Source organism: Artemia franciscana, chromosome 10 (genome assembly GCF_032884065.1).
Source record: "Artemia franciscana chromosome 10, ASM3288406v1, whole genome shotgun sequence".
Lineage (NCBI taxonomy): Eukaryota > Metazoa > Arthropoda > Branchiopoda > Anostraca > Artemiidae > Artemia > Artemia franciscana.
Window position 1 is genome coordinate 13,606,656 of NC_088872.1, and position 21,289 is coordinate 13,627,944.

The following is a 21,289-nucleotide window of genomic DNA, read 5'->3' on the forward strand; positions in this document are numbered from 1 at the left end:
GATGGACGTCAGAATTTCTTCAGCCCTATACAAGGCAGAAGATTATGCATGTTTTCAATCCGTTTATTGAAATGATCATACCTGCGTTCATCGACTCAATGCGCTACAGTGCAATTACTGTTAAAATTTATTGCAAGATTTTGTCAAAAATATAAACAGCAAACCTGGTTCATAAGGAGAAAAACTCAACTTTGGTTCCCTTGCCTGCCCCCCCCCCTCAAGAGATAAAAATAAAGAAATTTTTACGATACCTTATAAGTAACTGCAACCATGGGAAATAGATTAAATGTAGCTATTTGTTTTATCAATAGAGCTATTAGTCTTGTTAGCTGTAGATCTATGCAACATTTGTATGCATGTTTGAATGAAATCTATTGACATGAAAAACTAAACGTCTTTTCGTGCTTTAGCGCATAATTACAACAGTTGGTGTTGTGACCTCAATGTTGAAACTTAGATGCGGTAAATATTCTTGTTTATCTTTATATTTACTGTAAAAAGAAATATATCTATATATATAAAAATAAGTTGTCTGTGGATGGATGGATGGATGTGTCAGGTGACGTCACCTGAAAAAACTGGATCAGGTGACGTCAAAACTGAAAAAACTAAAAAAAGGCAAAAACTACAAAAAAAACTAAAAACTAATAAAAAAAATAAAAAAGCTAAAAACTAAAAAAACTATAAAGGTAAAAACCAATAAAAAACTAAAAAAAAACTGAAAAAACTAAAAAAAGGCAAAAACTACAAAAAAAAACTAAAAACTAATAAAAAAAGTAAAAAAGCTAAAAAACTAAAAAAACTAAAAAAACTAAAAAAAGGTAAAAAACTAAAAAAAATAAAAAATAAAAAAAAAACTAAAAAAAAGGAAAAAACTGAAAAATAAGCTAAAATAAAGGTAAAAACCAATAAAAAACTAAAAAGAAAAAAAGGAAAAAACTAATAAATGACGACACTCAAAGAGAAAGCGACCAGGACAAAAGGAATGTTCGATTAGCAATCAACAAAGCACCGGGACACAGGGAGTATAAATGACGACCAGGACATAAGTAAAAAAAAAACTATCTATATATATAAAAATAAGTTGTCAAACTAAAAAAAGGCAAAAACTACAAAAAAAACTAAAAACTAATAAAAAAGCTAAAAAACTAAAAAAACTAAAAAAAAGGCAAAAACTACAAAAAAAACTAAAAACTAATAAAAAAAATAAAAAAGCTAAAAAACTAAAAAAACTAAAAAAACTAAAAAAAGGTAAAAAAACTAAAAAAACTAAAAAAACTAAAAACTAAAAAAAACTAAAAAAAAGGAAAAAACTGAAAAATAAGCTAAAATAAAGGTAAAAACCAATAAAAAACTAAAAAAAAACTGAAAAAACTAAAAAAAGGCAAAAACTACAAAAAAACTAAAAACTAATAAAAAAAGTAAAAAAGCTAAAAAACTAAAAAAACTAAAAAAACTAAAAAAACTAAAAAAAGGTAAAAAACTAAAAAAAATAAAAAATAAAAAAAAAAACTAAAAAAAAGGAAAAAACTGAAAAATAAGCTAACATAAAGGTAAAAACCAATAAAAACTAAAAAGAAAAAAAGGAAAAAACTAAAAAAAATTTTCATCTAAAAAACTAAAAAAAACTAAAAAAGGTAAAAACTAAAAGAACTAAAAAAGAAAAAAATAAATGACGACACTCAAAGAGAAAGCGACCAGGACAAAAGGAATGTTCGATTAGCAATCAACAAAGCACCGGGACATAGGGAGTATAAATGACGACCAGGACATAAGTAAAAAAAAATTAACAAAACTAAAAAGAAGGTAAAAACTACAAAAAAACTAAAAAGAAAAAAAAAAGAAAAACTAATAAAAAAACTAAAAAATCTAAAAATCTAAATAAACTAAAAAAGAAAAAAAAAGGAAAAAAATAAAGGAGAAAAACAAAACTAAAAAACGAATGTATATACAGACCGGTACACCGGGATACAAATGACGACCGGGACACAGGGAATATAAATGACGACCGGGACACAGGGACACAACTACAACGGGGACACCGGGGGAAACAGGGGGATATAAATGACGACCGGGACAAAAAAACTAAAAAGAAAAAAAAACTAAAAACTAATAAAAAAACTAAAAAATCTAAAAATCTAAATAAGCTAAAAAAGAAAAAAAAAGGAAAAAAATAAAGGAGAAAAACAAAACTAAAAAACGAATGTATATACAGACCGGGACACCGGGATACAAATGACGACCGGGACACAGGGAATATAAATGACGACCGGGACACAGGGACACAACTACAACGGGGACACCGGAGGAAACAGGGGGATGTAAATGACGACCGGGACACCGGGACAGGGAATGGTCGATTAGCAATCACCATCAACAAAGCTCAAGGGCAATCATTAGAATCATGAGGTATAGATCTGAATACAGATTGTTTTCCATGGACCATTATATGTTGCATGTTCAAGAGTCGGTAAACCTGACAATCTATTTATATGCAAAGACAATGGGACAGCAAAGAATGTTGTATATTCGCAAGTTTTACGTAGTTAAAACCATATATATATATATCTATCTATATTCACAGGTGGGACATAGGGACACAACTACAATGGCGCGTAACTATTATGGCGCGTAACGACTTACGCGCGCGGGGGGGCTTGGGGGGGGGGGGGGCGCGAAGCGCCCCCACCAACTAGGTGTTGGGGTGGCGCGAAGCGCCACCCCAACAGCTAGTATATATATATATATATATATATATATATAATATATATATATATATATATATATATATATATATTTCTGCAAAACTGAAGGTCAAACATTGTTTTTGAATAATGTCGTCCGTTCCTGGTATAATATAAGATAGCAGAGTCATAAATGCGAACATGTTCCAAAAACATCCTTTCCAAATTCACGCCTAAAGCACAATTCTCCAAAAAATAATTGCTTTAAAGAATGCGTTGATGTGATGAATTTAATCGCAATGAAATGGCTCAACTGCGCCCATATGCTAAAACTGCTTCTGGGCTGTTGATTCTCATTTAAGATGCAATTGTTCAAATGCAAATTACAATTTAAAACAATCAAATTCCGTCACTGTGAAAAGGTATGAAAATCAATTGTATAGCTGTGTCTCATGGGTGTTGTCATTTAGCGTTACCATACTTGGTATGCATTTGCTTCAAAATTTCTAAATCTGTTGATTTGTGCTTTGAAAATTACAGTTTATTATTGGGTGGGTGTCTTGCCTTTTTTGGGACAAACAACTTTTGTTGTGCAACTGTATTGTTGTTAGAATGGCAGGTACTATGCTAAAACATGGCTTCAAAATTTGATTCTGATTAAGGATGGACCTTCCTTAATCTTGACATGGTCAGTCTAATTTTTGGAAGTCAGATTTGAAACCTGCTTTATGGAAGCCAGTATAATTTATGGAAGTAAGAATTTTTCTACCTATTTTGGTTTTGAAATCTATTTCTTCAGTTCCATAACATAAGTGAAACAGTTTCTCGAACACTAGAAGATGAATGTGCTAGCCTTTGCCAGAAGGCAGCCGAAGGTGCTGTTATAAAAAAGAGAAGAAAAAAAAACATACCGTAGAAACTTTAGAAGCTCAAGAGCTGTATTTCAGACGACAATAGAAGCCATTTATCAAAAAGACAACATAAATGACATTGTTTTTTATAGAATATAAAAACTGTTAAACAATTTTAATAGCCCAGAAGAATTCTGAAAAAACATTGGGTCAATACCGTGTAAAATAGCAAAACACCCAACACAATATCTATATAATAGTATAGATGAAGGGAGAAATTTTGATTAGGGGAAACAAAATACTGTGAATACAATAATTATGAATATGAATATAACATCTCAAATGAGAGAATTTTATATATAATTGAAATATGATTAAGATATAAAACAAACATATGAGCAGTTAAGAAGTGTATATGTTACCGTGAATGGCCGCAAATCGGTGAATGTCAACAATCACCGGTGATAAATATCTTTTCCTCCTTGGATTTAGTCAGCGTGCCAGTCAACTTTTTCGATTTAATGCAAGGTTGATGATGCCAGGTTAGGTTAGATTTGGTTAATGAAGTCCGGTTGGGTTAGGTTTTTTACCCATTTCTAATATTTAAAACCAAATCCAACCTAACCTACCCTAATCTAACGTAAATTAACATAATCTAACCTAAGCCAACTTTAACTTTTACCATCATTGTGACTGAAAAAGCTGACTCGCAAAGCTAATTAAAACCAATCAGAGGAAAGGGGATTTCGAATATTCACCGATGAATGTCGACATTAACCAGATTCCGGACATTCACGATAACATATATATTATTAATCCAAGAAAATAAAAACAAATTATTAAATAGGCCAAAATGACGCTTGTTAATTAAGGGAAACACATCCAAGAAGAGAATTAGGTTATTCCTAATAAAACACGACCTTCATACCTTTATTTATATAATGATATAATTCGAGCTATATATATACACATTAGGGACTGGGGTGGGTGTAAACAGAGGCGTTTTTTTTTGGGGGGGGGGGGCAATGGGAAGTTTCCCCCAATAATTTAGAGAAACAATTTTCAATATATCCGCTGCCCCTTGACTATCCGCATATGAATCTCTCTTCCACCCCCCAGTAAAAATGCTGGAGATTCGCTACTGGGGGTAAAGTATTCGAACAGCGCCCTTAGCCTAAAACAACCTAACCCTCGCCCTTCCCCCCATATATAGCCCAAGTTATACAAGTTCAGTGTTTTCTATCACCTATTACTTGTCTTTGTGGCAATGAAACCAGTTTTTTTTAGTTCTAACCTAAGCACAATTCTTGAGTGCGTTTTGTTTAATTAACAAGTACTGCCAAAAGTCCTATCAAATAGGATCATAATAAATATACTGCTGGCTTACATGAGTTCTTGTAATTTGTATTTATTAGGACATTCAGTTTTTATATGTGCGAGAAAAAACCCCCCAGCAAACTGAATCTTTCATTTTTTCGATTTGTTTTTCTTTGGGCACAAGAAAAATAATTCTGAACAAAATTCAAATTTTCAATTATTGTTACAAGCAAATAAAGATAGTATTGCACAATATAGAGGGAAAAGAAGCCCCTTTGTATTTTGAGAACAATCAAAGGTACTAGAAAGTGTAGGACAAACCATTTGATTCCATTTTTATCAATTATGACGTCTGTATGCACTTATATGACAGAAAAAAAATGTTAAGAAGATGACAAAACTGATCATTTTTGTACGCTTTCTAGTATAGTAGAACAAACATTTTAGGTTCGCTCAGGTACTGAGTCGTTAACGACTAAGTTTTATTTTTGGAACTTCACTGTTACAAGACAATAGATACTTCACGTATTGGCCGACTATCGTCACCAAATTTTCTTCACTGAAAAAGAAAATCAAATGACGTTTTTCAAAATCTGCTTTTCAAAATCGCTGAAAACCAAATTGTGGTTACAAATCAAATGGAGATGAACTTACAGCTGTCTAGTGCCAATCAATTTTAAAGGAATCGGAAAATCAGCTGTGCTAATAGTCATATCACCCAATGGCGTGAAGTATCTTTTTTGTTTTACTTTGATTTCTCTTTGTGCTATGTCAGGCCGGCACAGTTAATAACGAAGACGACAAAGCGTGATAGATCCTACAAAAAATTATCATAATGTGGTAAAAACACGAAGAATGGCAGAAAACAAAAATTACAGAAGAGTACTGAAGGCGTTTTAGATAACTACGTAACGAAAACTATAAGTAGTGAAAGATATTTTTCAACACAAAGTTCAATAAAGTCGAAGTTTTTCTTAATGACTCCTTAGAAATCCCAGCTAGAACATTTTCTGTGGTCACTAGTACCTCATTAATGTGTAGTCCATTGTGGTATTGTCAACTACGCGTTATGCGTGTGTGTTAGCGCGCCCTGGGATTATTTGAGTGAATTATTAGGGAGTCAAAGCTTATAAGAATTATTGGGAAGTAAAATTGTGTTAAGAATTGTCGGGGAAGAATTATGTAGGAAATTTGAATTGTATTTTCTTCTTATCAAGTTTTGATATTTTACGTTGTGATCTGAAACTGTTTATAAATGGACACCATGCAAATTTTTATGCTTTACTGCTACTTCTACTGCTAACTACTACTAAGCAACCCATAAGGATTATTTTCTTATCATTCAATTGCCCTGTATACAGATTACTACATACAAACTTGATTTACCCAGAAACACTGGTAACTTTAATAAGTCGGAAAAAAAGTCCAGTTTTTGGCCCATAAAGTGTCATTTGTAAGAAAAAGTGTCGAATGTTGGAATGACTGAAGTTAATGGAGAAAATGTAATTCATTAATTTTAGGATGGTAATAATATCGAATATTCGAACGACCGTGGTTCAGCTACTGAAAGTCCCGTGCCACCTCAGCTCATATCACATCCACTTCGAGATGAAGCTCCTTTAAACCAATCACCATCCCCTGTTGTTCCGTCACATCCGGTTGTCAAAACCGTCAACATCTCACGAAAAACTGGAGATCAGGTTTGGTAGCACTTTTTTAAAGTCTTGTTTAGTTTTTCAAAATTCAATGTAATTAGAAGTCGGGTATTTTTAATTACGAAAATATACAAGAAATAAGGAAGTTTAATTTTATAGTAAATCATTTCTTTCCTTTTAATTAATGAAATGCCTCAACTTCATTTATGAAATTCGCAGGATTGGCCAACACAAAAAGAGAAGGGAAACATTTCCAGTTTGACTTGTTTGAAGGGACAGGATACTTTTTTTTTATTTGTCTTGCAGCGAAAATTGCTCCAATACTTTGGATTAATGGTAGAAGATTTGGGTTTGGAACTCCCAGCCAAAAATTATCAGAGATTGCCACTCAATCGGGGTCTTCAAAAGATTAATGGAAAGTCATTTGGGTTAATTTTTCTTCTTCTTATATATATATATATATATATATATATATATATATATATATATATATATATATATATATATATATATATATATATATATATATATATATATATATATATATATATATATATACTAGCTGTTGGGAGCGCCACCCCAACACCTAGTTGGTGGGGGCGCTTCGCGCCCCCCCCCCCCAAGCCCCCCCGCGCGCGTAAGTCGTTACGCGCCATAATAGTTACGCGCCATTGTAGTTGTGTCCCTATGTCCCACCTGTGAATATAGATATATATATATATATATATATATATATATATATATATATATATATATATATATATATATATATATATATATATATGGTTTTAACTACGTAAAACTTGCGAATATACAACATTCTTTGCTGTCCCATTGTCTTTGCATATAAATAGATTGTCAGGTTTACCGACTCTTGAACATGCAACATATAATGGTCCATGGGAAAACAATCTGTATTCAGATCTATACCTCATGATTCTAATGATTGCCCTTGGGCTTTGTTGATGGTGATTGCTAATCGACCATTCCCTGTCCCGGTGTCCCGGTCGTCATTTATATCCCCCTGTTTCCCCCGGTGTCCCCGTTGTAGTTGTGTCCCTGTGTCCCGGTCGTCATTTATATTCCCTGTGTCCCGGTCGTCATTTGTATCCCGGTGTCCCGGTCTGTATATACATTCGTTTTTTAGTTTTGTTTTTCTCCTTTATTTTTTTCCTTTTTTTTTTCTTTTTTAGTTTATTTAGATTTTTTGATTTTTTAGTTTTTTTATTAGTTTTTAGTTTTTTTTTCTTTTTAGTTTTTTTTGTAGTTTTTACCTTCTTTTTAGTTTTGTTAGTTTTTTTTTTTACTTATGTCCTGGTCGTCATTTATACTCCCTGTGTCCCGGTGCTTTGTTGATTGCTAATCGAACATTCCTTTTGTCCTGGTCGCTTTCTCTTTGAGTGTCATTTATTTTTTTATTTTTTAGTTCTTTTAGTTTTTACCTTTTTTAGTTTTTTTTAGTTTTTTAGATGAAATTTTTTTTTAGTTTTTTCCTTTTTTTCTTTTTAGTTTTTTATTGGTTTTTACCTTTATTTTAGCTTATTTTTCAGTTTTTTCCTTTTTTTTAGTTTTTTTTATTGTTTATTTTTTTTTAGTTTTTTACCTTTTTTTAGTTTTTTTAGTTTTTTTAGTTTTTTAGCTTTTTTACTTTTTTTATTAGTTTTTAGTTTTTTTTGTAGTTTTTGCCTTTTTTTAGTTTTTTCAGTTTTTTTTTAGTTTTTTATTGGTTTTTGCCTTTATTTTAGCTTATTTTTCAGTTTTTTCCTTTTTTTTAGTTTTTTTTAGTTTTTAGTTTTTTTAGTTTTTTACCTTTTTTTAGTTTTTTTAGTTTTTTTAGTTTTTTAGCTTTTTTATTTTTTTTATTAGTTTTTAGTTTTTTTTGTAGTTTTTGCCTTTTTTTAGTTTTTTTAGTTTTTTAGCTTTTTTATTAGTTTTTAGTTTTTTTTGTAGTTTTTGCCTTTTTTTAGTTTTTTTCTTTTTAGTTTTTTTGTAGTTTTTACCTTCTTTTTAGTTTTGTTAGTTTTTTTTTTACTTATGTCCTGGTCGTCATTTATACTCCCTGTGTCCCGGTGCTTTGTTGATTGCTAATCGAACATTCCTTTTGTCCTGGTCGCTTTCTCTTTGAGTGTCGTCATTTATTTTTTTCTTTTTTAGTTCTTTTAGTTTTTACCTTTTTTAGTTTTTTTTAGTTTTTTAGATGAAAATTTTTTTTAGTTTTTTCCTTTTTTTCTTTTTAGTTTTTTATTGGTTTTTACCTTTATTTTAGCTTATTTTTCAGTTTTTTCCTTTTTTTTAGTTTTTTTTATTTTTTATTTTTTTTAGTTTTTTACCTTTTTTTAGTTTTTTTAGTTTTTTTTAGTTTTTTAGCTTTTTTACTTTTTTTATTAGTTTTTAGTTTTTTTTGTAGTTTTTGCCGTTTTTTAGTTTTTTCAGTTTTTTTTTTTAGTTTTTTATTGGTTTTTACCTTTATTTTAGCTTATTTTTCAGTTTTTTCCTTTTTTTTTAGTTTTTTTTAGTTTTTAGTTTTTTTAGTTTTTTACCTTTTTTTAGTTTTTTTAGTTTTTTTAGTTTTTTAGCTTTTTTATTTTTTTTATTAGTTTTTAGTTTTTTTTGTAGTTTTTGCCTTTTTTTAGTTTTTTTAGGTTTTTAGCTTTTTTATTAGTTTTTAGTTTTTTTTGTAGTTTTTGCCTTTTTTTAGTTTTTTTAGTTTTTTAGCTTTTTTATTTTTTTTTATTAGTTTTTAGTTTTTTTTGTAGTTTTTGCCTTTTTTTTAGTTTTTTCAGTTTTCAGTTTTGTCACCTGATCCAGTTTTTTCAGGTGACGTCACCTGATCCATCCACAGATCCACACACAGACAACTTATTTTTATATATATAGATATATATATATGTGTGTGTGTATGTATGTATGTAACATTGCTAATATATATTTGCCAGTTCAATTGAGGGCAAACAATAAAAAAAAGGTTTGATATAACTATTTGCATTTTTCTGTTTTTCTTTTTTGTTATTTTTTTCCTCTCCGTGTTTATTTCCTTTATCTTGTATTATGAATATTGATAGATACAATTGATTGATTGATTGTTGCTTAGAGGCAATCTTTGGCTGAGTGGTAGAAATTTCAAATAGAGCATAAATTCTAAGAAATATACCCAAAATGTTAGACTAAAAACAGTTTTTCTACAGGGGCGTCAATTTGGCTGACTTTTTGTATCTTTTTTTGTATCTAACTTTTTATTTTTATTTTTATTGAACAATCAAAAAAAATTTTCGCCCTCTACATTTGCTTGAATTGATGCTACTGCTTTCCAAATTGAAATAGGCAGGAAATGCTAGGTATTTAAATAGGCAAGTTACGAAGATAATCCACGACCAGTCATTGCTAGAAAATCAACATTAAACTACTAACGAACATAAATTGATTCGTAGATGAGGGGGTTGTCCCCTCCTCGGTATCTCTCTCTTCCCGCTATAATTTTTTTAGCACTTTTGAAAAAGCTTCTTATTCTAATTAAATGGTCCTTGAGTTTCAGGAATTGTTCTTGAAAAAACTAACAAACAGTCAAACTTTAGCGTAAAGAGCAAGGTGTCGCAGAGGGGACAACTTCTTCATATGCAGAATGATTTCTGTTTGTTTTGAGTTTTAATGTTGCTCCTTACTTTCACTTGAAGAAACTTTTCACAACAGTTTTTATTTGGTTTTTGATCGTTTATCAAATAATTACGTAAATCCGGCTCCCTCTCCATGAAAAGTTTACTCCCCTCACTGGAAGCTTGTCTATGGAAAGTTTCTCCCACGTAAAATACTCTCCCCCTGCCAAATTCCTCAGACAATGCCATCACCACTGAAATTTCCCCGCTCCATAAAATTTCTTGTGGACAATCCAGCCTGAAAAACTCTCCTCGTCTTATCATGCTTTCATCTGAAAAAGACTAATTTCAAATCATGTTTCCAATCACTCCGGAAATTCTCCTTCTGTTGAATTTTTTCCTAGAGTAACTTCCCCCTCCAGTAGGAAGTTGCTTCCACGAAAAATTTCTCACGACAGTCTCCCCAGGACATCTCCAAATGCACAATTGAGTCGACAAAAAGAAAGTAAGACAAATAAAAAGAATTTCGTATAGGAATTCTGTCAAGTCCCCCAATATAAAATTTTCCCTAGAAAGGTCACTCATGGAAACTTCTCTCTCCACAGAAATTTCCCCACAGACCCCTCCCCCCTGGATACGGCCTTGCATTCTAGTAAAATTCTTCAGGCTGCTTTCATAAGGTTTTGTAGTATTCTATATACTATGTCATTTTTCTTAGCGAAATATCTTGACGCCAAATCTAATTCCTTTGACAAGACACCGGAAAACAAAAATTATCTTAAATCATTTCCGTTGATTTCTTAGCCACAAGGTCAGATTAAATTGTGTGACAAAGCATAATACTAAATAATATTTTGTTCCGGTCCACCTTTGTTAGCAAATTTCTAGGCAAAAATAAGTTGTTTGACTAGGAATCTAAATTTATTTAAAAAGAAAATCTGTCACTGAGACTTTGAAGCTCTCTTTTAACTCTACACAATAATTAGTCCCATACGCTGTATGTCGCTGGACAAAAGCTTAGAAAATTGCAGGCCAAAAAACTTGTATTTTAATTTCCTTTTATATTTATTCACCTATAATTATATTCCCTTGCCCAAAAAAATTCCCTCACCCCATTTTTCATTTAGTCTGAAATTCTTCTTTTTGCCTTATCTCTATTTAATTGTAATAATGAGAGTAGGATAAGGGATACTAACATGTTGCATTTATGTAATTGTGAAATTACAGGTGTTAGAAAAAACTTATTATTTTCTTAGAAGAGTCATTTCCAAAAATAAATTTAATGCTTGGTGGTTGAGATACAAAATTTTAGGCATTATATAAATTAGAATGTCGGAAGCTACAAGGAAGTCAACGGGACTAAAGGAATTTGGAATGGTTTAGCAATGTCGGGAGGGGCTGAAGAGAGATCAAAAGGACCGAACAAAGTTGAGAGGATCAAAAGACGTAAGGAAGTCCAAACGGAGTGATTAAAGTCAGAGGGGGCTAAAGAAAGTCAGAGCCTCAGAGGAGACTAAAAGAAGGTGAGCACAGACCCAAAACTTTGGTCAAAACTATAATATCGAAATAAAAGAAAGGAAGTCAAAGGGAAAAAAGGAGTTTGGAAGGGATAGAGAATGTGGGGAGGCATGAAACGAAGCTCAAAGCGACCAAACAAAGTTGTGAGGGGCAAAAAAGCAATAAAGCAAGTTAAAATGCAGAAAATAAAGTCAAAGGGGGTTAAAAGAAATAGGAAGGGACTAATAAAAACAGAAGAGACTAAGATACATGGAAGAAACTATAGTAAATCCGTGTAAACTATGGATAACGGAAGGTACAAAAGGAAGCACTAAGGAATTTGGAAAGGACTAAGAATGTTAGAAGGCACAAAAGAAAGCTCAAAGAGACCAAATACAGCTCGAAGAGTCAGAAAGGAGGAAAGGAAGTCGAAGGGGCTAAAAAAAAGTCAAAAGGGAGCAAAAAAGCCTCATGGGGTAAATGAAGAACAAAGGAAGCAAACAAAGTTGAAAGAGTAAAAAAGCACTAAAGCAAGTCCAAACGAAGAAAATAAAGTAAGAAGGTGAAAATTGGAATGGGCTAAAGAAAGTAGGATGGGGATTAAAGCTGTTTGCAGGACATCAAGAACCTCGCAAGAAGGGCTAAGCAAATCAGAAGCGGCTAAAGGAACTCAGAACATATTTAAGAAAGTCCAAATGGAATAAATAAAGCCAAAAAGACGAATAAAGCAGAAAGGGGCTAAAGCAATTTCAACGAAATTAAAGGAAGTCAGAAGGATGTACAATATTCAATTTCTTATCAATATTTTCACGTTTGTTTTAAATAACAATAATAGCTTATCCTAAAAAGAAATATGACACAGTTTCAATAATCCATAAATGGTGTGATAATTACACGGTCCCTGTCATACGAACAGGGCTGACAATGCTAACCACACTCCTCCCCCATAAACATTTTGTTCACCTAATTTGAAGTTTTTATACTTCTTTTGTCTCTATTAAAAAAAAACAAAAAAAAAAACAACCAATGTACCCCAAATTTTAAACGAATTTTTAAATCCACTGCTTCCAAGAACCCTAAGAAAGCTATATGTGAGCTTCTTTCATTCTTTAATTATAAACTAGGATTTTGTGTTTCAAATTTCAAGAAATTTATTTTCCAGCGTCTTGTCAAAGGAATTTTACTTGGCGTCAAAATATTTCAATAAGCAACAATGACGAAATAAATAGAATACTAGAAAACCATGTCGCAGTTGCCTGAAGAATATTAAAAGAAACTCTGGATTATTGCTCATAGTAACGTAACACTATCTTTCATAAAAAAAACATTATCCTATTATTTTAATTTAATATATCACATATATTTTGGTTTCCTTTTAAGTTAAAATTTCAAGTTAACAAGTTTTTTTTTCGCTTCAAGTGCTTCATAAACTAAATATACGTTAAAAGACAATTCTAGCGCTTAAGTTAAGAGAAAACTGCCCGAAATCGGTTGGAGACCACTGGTTTAGACCTTTCCCTCTGCAATTAATATCAGGCTTTAATATCACTATATTTGATTTTATCTGTATTTGTACATCTTTTGATAAGAAAATTCCTCTGTTTCTCTTCCACAGCAGAAGCCAACAAATTGAAATGTGGTTTGGGCATTTCATAGCAATTTGGGTAAACGAAGTAATGAGGGTTTTGGTATTGACGGTAACAAGACGGTGAAGTTAAGAGCAATCGTTCTTGCTTCCGACGCCATCTATTAGATTTATCTTGATCGTAATCTTAAACATCGTACTTTTAACTTCCTTGATGTTTTCATCTAGACTACTGCTGTCATCTCCATCACCAATTGACACCCCTTCCCAAAAATCCAAATTGTTAGCCACACAAACCCACAAAGTTCTTCTGGTACGTCCTCTATCCATCTTTCATATCGATATGTCCTCACAAGAATGTGTACAATAACCTCGTGTCCCCTTAGCCACTTGCCCCGTGATGCAATGATTGGTAACTTAATTTTTGCATCACTATACTTTTATATCACTTCAGCCGAAACATATATGAGTTGAATCTTTTGTGGTTGAGTTTTCCGTTGGTTTATGCGAGTTGGACTTTGCTGGGTTGAGTTATCACCAGTTTGAATTTTGTGGCTTGGTTTCTATGACTTGAGTTTGGTGTAGGTCAAGATAACAGGGAATCAAAATTACAATGGAGTTTGTGAGATCCAGCCCCTAACCATATCCTCATCGACATATAATTCTTTACCTATCCTAAAATAAGCAACCGTTTTTAAACATATTCTGAAAGAAGGGTTTTAAGATCAATGCACAAAACTAATCATGATATTGATTTTCAGGTATGGCCACCTGTCAAAGAGTCTGCATCTAAAAATCCAGAAGTAAGCATGTCACCCTTAATGCGTCCGAAAAGGGTAAATCGAGACTATGGTTCTTTTTTTTCACAGAATGCAAATCCAAAGAGTTTTCCATCCTATAGAGCTCCACCAGGAACCCAGCATTTTACCCCACATCATGATGGTATAACCCAGCTGTAATAATGACCAGTATCCAACCAGAAGTGCTAACCTGATAAATAAGCTTTGACAGATTGTATTTATCTAGTCAATGGATCTGCCAGTTGCATCCCATATAGATGTCGTTCTTTGCATACATTACAACTTTAATCGTGTCCTTATCAAGTTCGTAATCAAGTTCGCAAGAAATTGCTGAAATTAGGCCCAAAACTCGTTCGGCTGCTTTTCATTATTTTTGGAACACCTTTTTATTCGCGATTGTCCTCGAAATTTAATTTAGAATATCATGGTAATTATTATTCACGCTTCACTAACATTTTAAAAATAAAACTTTTAAATGTCTAATAGTTTGTTGTACTTTAACAATTACTCTTGGGGACGTAACCCCATTTAAGGGGGTTACTCGGAGCAAGCTATCTCTTACCAGAAAAAGTGCTAGTCGTGAATATCCAGTGGAATTGAAAACTGACTATGCATCTGTTTAATTAATTCCTTAATCAATTCCTCTCAATAAAATAGCGATGATAGCCAGTCCCAGTTATGATTCTCCCATGTTTCCGAAAATACTTTTCATTCCTTGAAGTTATTGGTTAAAAAGTAACGGAAACAATCAAAATTACATGTTATTTTAAGCCATCGGTGTAATAATTAGAATTCAATTCGAAAAACTACTAGCACAAAATATCTTTCACTATCAGGCTGGAATTGTTTTTCAATTGTAGCCAGCTTTTGCCCTCTCACAAATATCTGTCTAGTAGCTTTGAACTAGCCATGAAAATAAAATGAAAACCCAAGTTGGCTTTGCTTAGCAGATAAAAAAATAACGCCCTTTATATCGGACAGGACAGGTCTAAACAATACTAGGTCTAAATTTAATACTAGAAATTATATTAAAAGACGATCATTGGAAGAACCAACCATTTTGGATTTAGTTGGCTGCCTGATTTTCTGAAGTTTGTCTCCTACTATTCCAAATAAGAAAAACCCGTAGGCTTTTTCCTGTCTGGAATCAGGGTTACGTAAAGGGTAGTTCAAAAGACAGATTAATAAATATCGTTTCAATCCGGGTCTCAACGGCAAGTAACAACCTAGTAAGAGACGACCACGTCCCATGCTAAGGAATACAAAAACCCATAACTACTTATCCGGGATGCAGTGGTAGCTAGCAACCTAGTAATAAACGATCACGTCCAATGCTAAGAAAAATAATAACCCGTAATTTCTGAAAATAGTGTTATATCAAAAGAAGAAGTACACTATTAGAAACACCTTGCCTGAAGCCCCTATACAAGAAACATTTCGTCCCTTGGTTTGAATAACGAGAAAAATCTATTGGCTTGAAAAACAAAATAAATTGGTTGAAGTACAATATTCTGCATATAAGGTACCTTTTTTCTTTTCGGAGTTTTAGTGGCAGCTTGCAACCTAGTACGAGGCGATCACGTCCCATAGTAAAAAACAAAATAGCCCGTAACTCCTTAAACTAGATTCAGATGAAAAAAAGAAATGCGCAATTAGAACCACCTTGTCCAATACCCCTATATGGAAAACTAAATGTCTCTTGGCTTGAATGACAAGGAAAATATATTGGTTTGAAAATCAAGAAACGTGGTTGCAACCACGATATTCTGCATCGAAGGCATCTTTTTTTTCGTTTTTATTTTGCCTCAGCTAGCTCGGCACTGGAAAATCATAGAGAGCTGTTTAATGGCTCATTTGAAAGGACATTGATGTATTTAAAATCCTTTTGTAATTAAAAAAAAATGATTTTAAAAATAGAATTAATTTTATACGAAAATATACAAAGGATCCTTAGACGTATTAGTTCATTAAATCGAATAAAAAACAAAACTAATTTATAAATCTTCAGGTGTTTTTCTAGTCTGAGTTAAAAATTTAAAATTACTGCTTGGACGCCATAAATATTTAATAGTTCACATACAAACTTTAACGATATTTTACTGAAACCTATAATAAAATAAAGTTTACTTTGATTTTTTCTATGGAAATATAGCAAAACGTTATAGAGATGGGCACTTTAGGAGGTAAACCAAAAAATTTTGGTTCCAGGAGACAATAATAACTTTTAACTGAGAGATGAAGTAAATTAATTTTATTCAAGATTTTCAGGGATTGCAATAGTTTCAATTCGCAAATCAAATTTTTTATTAACCCCCCCTCCAACAATCTCTTATAAATGGTTTTATAAGTTGGCTTTTGAAATTAACAAAAATGTCTTATTAAGGGACATGATCGTCTCTTACTAGGTTGCTAGCTACCGCTACAATCTTTATCAAAGGTCTTTTTATACCTCTCCTTCGCCATGTCTCTAAAATTATGTCTCTAAAATGTCTTCGCCATGTCACATAAATTACAAACAGAAAAAACCTACGGTCTTTTCTTAGTTTGAATAGTAAGAGACAAACCTGAGTGAATCTAGCAGCTAAGCAAGTCAAATCTCGCACCTTACCCCATAAAAGCTTACCGATGACAATACTGCCAATAAAGTTAAGATTACTACTATTAATAAACATTGCACGAACTCGCGTCTGTTCCTTGTCATATAAAACTTTAAAAAAAAAAATCGTTTTGTTTTTCTCCTTTATTTTTCATTTTTTTTCCTTGTTCATTTTATTTTCTTTTTTAGTTTTTTTTAGCTTTTTAGCTTTTTTAGTTTTTTATTAGTTTTTAGTTTTTTATCTAAGGTAATTAAAAAGCACCAATATTTTTTGATGAAATCAGAAAAGAAAAAGAAAAAGTGGAAAAAGAAAATAAAAAAAAACTAAGAAAAAGCAAAAGGAGCCAATAAGAAAGGATGTGACTAATTCTGTGGATATAGCCAGCTCGGTATTGAGAAAAACAAGGGCAATTCAAAAAATTAAAAAAAGGGGACAGGACTTAGTGAAATATCAATCAGACTTGAAAGGCAGTAATGGTGATAAGGAAATGGAAAAAGAAAATGGCGAAAGCGACATCAGGCAGCCAACTAAGTCCAATATGGTTTGTTCCTCCGATGATCGTCTTTTAATATCATTTCTATTTGCATCATATATTATTCTAATAAAACTATGACGACATTTATTATCTAGTATATAAAAATAAAGTTCTTTGTAAAATTATTTATTTTACTTTAAATATATTTTTGTTAATTACAAAAGCCCGTAGAATTGACAAATTTCTGGTGTTAATAACATAAGCTACAACAGTGTTATAGAAAAATGCAGTTTTTCGTATAAAATTGGTTTTATTTTAAAAACATTTTTCTAATTACAAATGGTTTTTAACTTCATCAGGTTACTTTAAAATTAGCCATTAAAAAACTCTCTACGATTATCCTGTGCCAAGCTATCTAAGGAGGAAAAAAAGGAAAAAAAAGATGCCAGATATGCAGAATATCGTAGTTGCAGCCAATTTTCTTGATTTTCAAGTCAATATGTTTTCAGACAAGAAGGTTCAAATGGTGTGCTGCCTGTTTTTATCTGAATTTTTTAATGGAGAGTTATGGGTTATTATATTTCTTAACATTGGATGTGATCGTCTCACTAGGTTGCTAGCTGCCACTACAACTCGGATTAGAAGGCTGCTAGCTACCGCCGCAGCCCGGTTTGAAAGCTACTGCTGCAACCCGGATTAGTAATTATGGGCTATTGTATTTCTTAGTATGGAACGTGATAGTGTCTTACTAGGTTGTAAGCTACCACTGAAACCCGGATTGAAGCAATATTTACAAATTGATCTTTGGTACTCTCATTTACATAACCCTGATTACAGACAGGAAAAAGCCTACAGCTTTTTTTTATTTGAAAATAGTAGGAGACAAACCTCAGAGAATCAGGCAGCCAACTATGTCCAATATGGTTCGTTCTTCTAATTACCATCTTTTAATATGATTTCTATTTATGTCACATATTGTTCTAATGAAACTATGACGACATTTATTATCTATAATATGGAAAAGAAGTTCTTTACAAAAATATTGATTTTATTTTTAAAATATTCTGGTTAATTACAAAAGCCCTTAGATGCAACAAATTCCTGATGTTAATAACATAATCTACTACAGTGTTATAGAAAAATGCAGTTTTTCGTAAAAAATTGATTTTATTTTAAAAACATATTTTAATTACAAAAGTTTTTAACTACATCAATTTCCTTTAAAATGAGCCAATTTAACAACTGTCTACGATTTTTCAGAGCCAAGCTATCTGAGGAGGAAAAAAAGAAAAGAAAAAAGATGCCTGATATGCAGAATATTGTGGTTGCAGCCACTTTTCTTGATTTTTAAGCCAATATATTTCCCTTGTTGTTCAAGCCAGGACACGCTAATTTTCATATATAGGGTTTTTGGACAAGGCAATATCCGTTACATATAGGTTTTCTTATTGGAAATTAAAGGTAAGTTTGATCCTGGGTGTCTGAAAAGGCTAAGTATGTTAGAGAAAACTTTCAGGGAAGGTTAAACCAATTAAAAAGGCACCATATACATTCAGATTATAAGAAACGAGTTAAAAATGGCTTGTCTGCAATACCTTAAGAAGTGCTGAGGATGTTAAGTTAAAACTTTCAGGGATGTTCAGGGGATGTCAAAATCAAATCGAAATACATCTATGTGTATCCTTACTTTCAGAAGGGAGTATTTGAAAAATCTTAGGAACAGCTAAGGGGCTTCATGCCGAAATTTTAAGGGTGTTTTGTTGGGCATAATGAATTAACTCAGAAGGAGCTTTGTGCTAAGTGTATCAAGTTGAGACTTTTTGAGGGAAGTTAAACCGATTCAAAAGACACGATTTGAATCCAGGTTGTGAAGAGGGCGTGTCTGCAATATCTCAAGAACAGCTAAGGGATACACACTACGTTCATTCATGTTTTCAAAAGGACGTATCTGCAATACTTCAGGAATGGCTAAAAGTATTAGTTGAAGCTTTCAGGGAACACTGAGATGGATATTTAACAAAATAAGAACACTTTTTATTACTCAGGTACTCGTGCCGTTTCCAGATTATTCACTTTTGAAACTCTGAGAATCTAGGCGTAGCAAACAATACTTAAAAGAGTTTTTGTACCAAAACTGATATGTTAACAATGGCTAAATTATATAATTCATGATCATAATGGGGATTTTATTGATCCCAGAGGGACACTTATTAAACCTTGTGATTCATTTAATCAAAATGAGTATCTCACAACTTGGATCTAACATCATTGGACTTAATGACAGCGAGGGGGAGTATGGCACTAAAGGGCAATGGAGAAATTTTCTGCTAGGGCCGTTGATTAATGGGGAGGAGTCAAGAACTCAATTTTTTCTAACTACATCACGTTGAACACATCGTAAGAAGTTAAGAGACGGTCGCGTATTCTGGGCTCTATTAGCTTTTTGAGCAATATTAAGCTAAAACTTTCAGGGATATTGATATGGATATTGGACTCAATCAAAAGACATTATGTGCATCCAGGTTGTCCAAATGACATCTTTTTCACGCCAAACCAAGCCTTTTTTTTCGTAAAAGAAACAAATATAAGAGCTTGACGATTCCAAAATACAGAGAGCTGAGTGATGCCTCGTGTAAATATCCATAAAATTGATATAAATGTAGTAACAGAGGTTCAAGCACATAATCCTAACCTATTGAAAATCAATAATTACCCCTAATTCACAAAACTTCGTCCCTTGTGATCATGCCTTAGGTAAAAAGGAAGGCATAATTGGCTACAGAGAATGGCTCAACTCGGTATGCTGGTTCTGCCTTTTCAAAGACAAAAATGTAAACAGCATGACCGAACTCTTCTATGAGAAAACGACTCGAGAGTACGAACGATTCTTCCCTGAGAAGTGAGTTACAATTAAGGCGCTGAGCAAACCATGGGTTACTCCGAACATGAAAGCTGCAATGAGAGAGCGAGACATGCTTTACGAGACAAAGCCCTACTCTGATGAATATAAATGGAAGAGAAATATAGTAGTGAGACTACTAAAGCAAGCTAGGCGTCTGTATGGACACCAAATATTCGCTAAGTTGTCAGCCAGTAATCCAAGGAAGTTCCACACAAATGTACGGAAGTTGATGGGACAGCAGAAGTCAAAATCCATTCTGAGGGACGAGCAAGGAAAGAATTTAACCGCAGAAATAATTAATGCCCACTTCTCAAATATTTGTCGCCAACAGCCTCCCCTCAAGACTTTACCACAGAATGGCCCGATCGAAACCATCCCTGTCATCACAGTTTCCCAGGTCCAAGAAAACCTCGAACACCTAAATATTAGGAAAGCCTCTTACCCCGGCGAAATTCCTATAAGGCTGATACACGCATGCTGGTCCTTCCTGGCCACGCCATTGGCTATGACGCATAACCAGTGTGTACTGGAAGACGTTTTTCCAGATAAGTTTAAAAAGGCATTTATCACACCTATTCCGAAGAAAACATCACCGACCTCACCATCAGACCTTAGGCCGATTTCGAAGACGCCCATCGTCTCGAAAGTCTTTGAATACTTTATTCTACAGTGGCTACTAGCAGAAGTAGAACATAAAATCGACCCTATGTATTTCGGTTTTCGTCGAGGGCACAGCACAACACATTATCTGGTCAGATTACTTCATGATCTACTAGAGCACCTAGAAATTTCGGAGGCCCTTGCTGATATAATAATTTCTGATTTCGTGAAAGCTTTCGATCTCCTTGACCACGAGACTGTTATCAATGAAGCCCGTATCCTGGAGGTCTCGCAGTTTCTGCTGTGCATCATCGTAAGTTTCCTTTCTTGTCGTCAACAGTACGTACAACTTGAAAACTAGGAAGCATCCAACTTCCAAGACATCACATGTGGAGCAGCCCAAGAAAGCAAGCTAGGTCCCATCTTATTTCTCATAGTACCCAACAGACTGATGAGACAACATAAACAAAGGTAAAAGTTCGCAGATGATTATTCAATAAGTCTGCTACGATTCCTGTCACAAACAAACGGGCAACTCAAGCCCCTAGTTGCAGAGCTTCGGGATCAAGCTGATCAAGCGAAGCTCCAGCTAAGCCTCGAGAAAAGCTGTGTATGGCGTGCTGAAGAAGAAGAGCATTGACGAATCTGCACCTCTCCAAACAAAGAAATCAGTCAAAATACTCGGCATCACACTAAGTGACAATCTTACGTTCAGAGATCACATCAACCAGATCAC

At 33.0% G+C, this 21,289-nt stretch overlaps 2 protein-coding genes across 2 annotated transcripts in view; both read left to right on the forward strand.

Moving 5' to 3' along the window:
- Positions 1 to 14,462, forward strand: part of LOC136031810 (uncharacterized) — a 67,456-nt gene extending 52,994 nt beyond the window's left edge. The window contains exons 6-7 of the mRNA XM_065711626.1: positions 6,373 to 6,552; positions 13,941 to 14,462. Coding sequence (XP_065567698.1) covers positions 6,373 to 6,552; positions 13,941 to 14,138 — 378 coding nt within the window. The 3' untranslated portion in view covers positions 14,139 to 14,462. The remainder of the gene's footprint in view (positions 1 to 6,372; positions 6,553 to 13,940) is intronic.
- A 5,534-nt stretch (positions 14,463 to 19,996) lies between these two features.
- On the forward strand, positions 19,997 to 20,914 carry LOC136032401 (uncharacterized). Its single transcript, XM_065712711.1, has one exon. The coding sequence runs from the start codon at positions 19,997 to 19,999 to the stop codon at positions 20,912 to 20,914; it is 918 nt and encodes a 305-aa protein (XP_065568783.1).
- Positions 20,915 to 21,289: the final 375 nt, after the last annotated feature.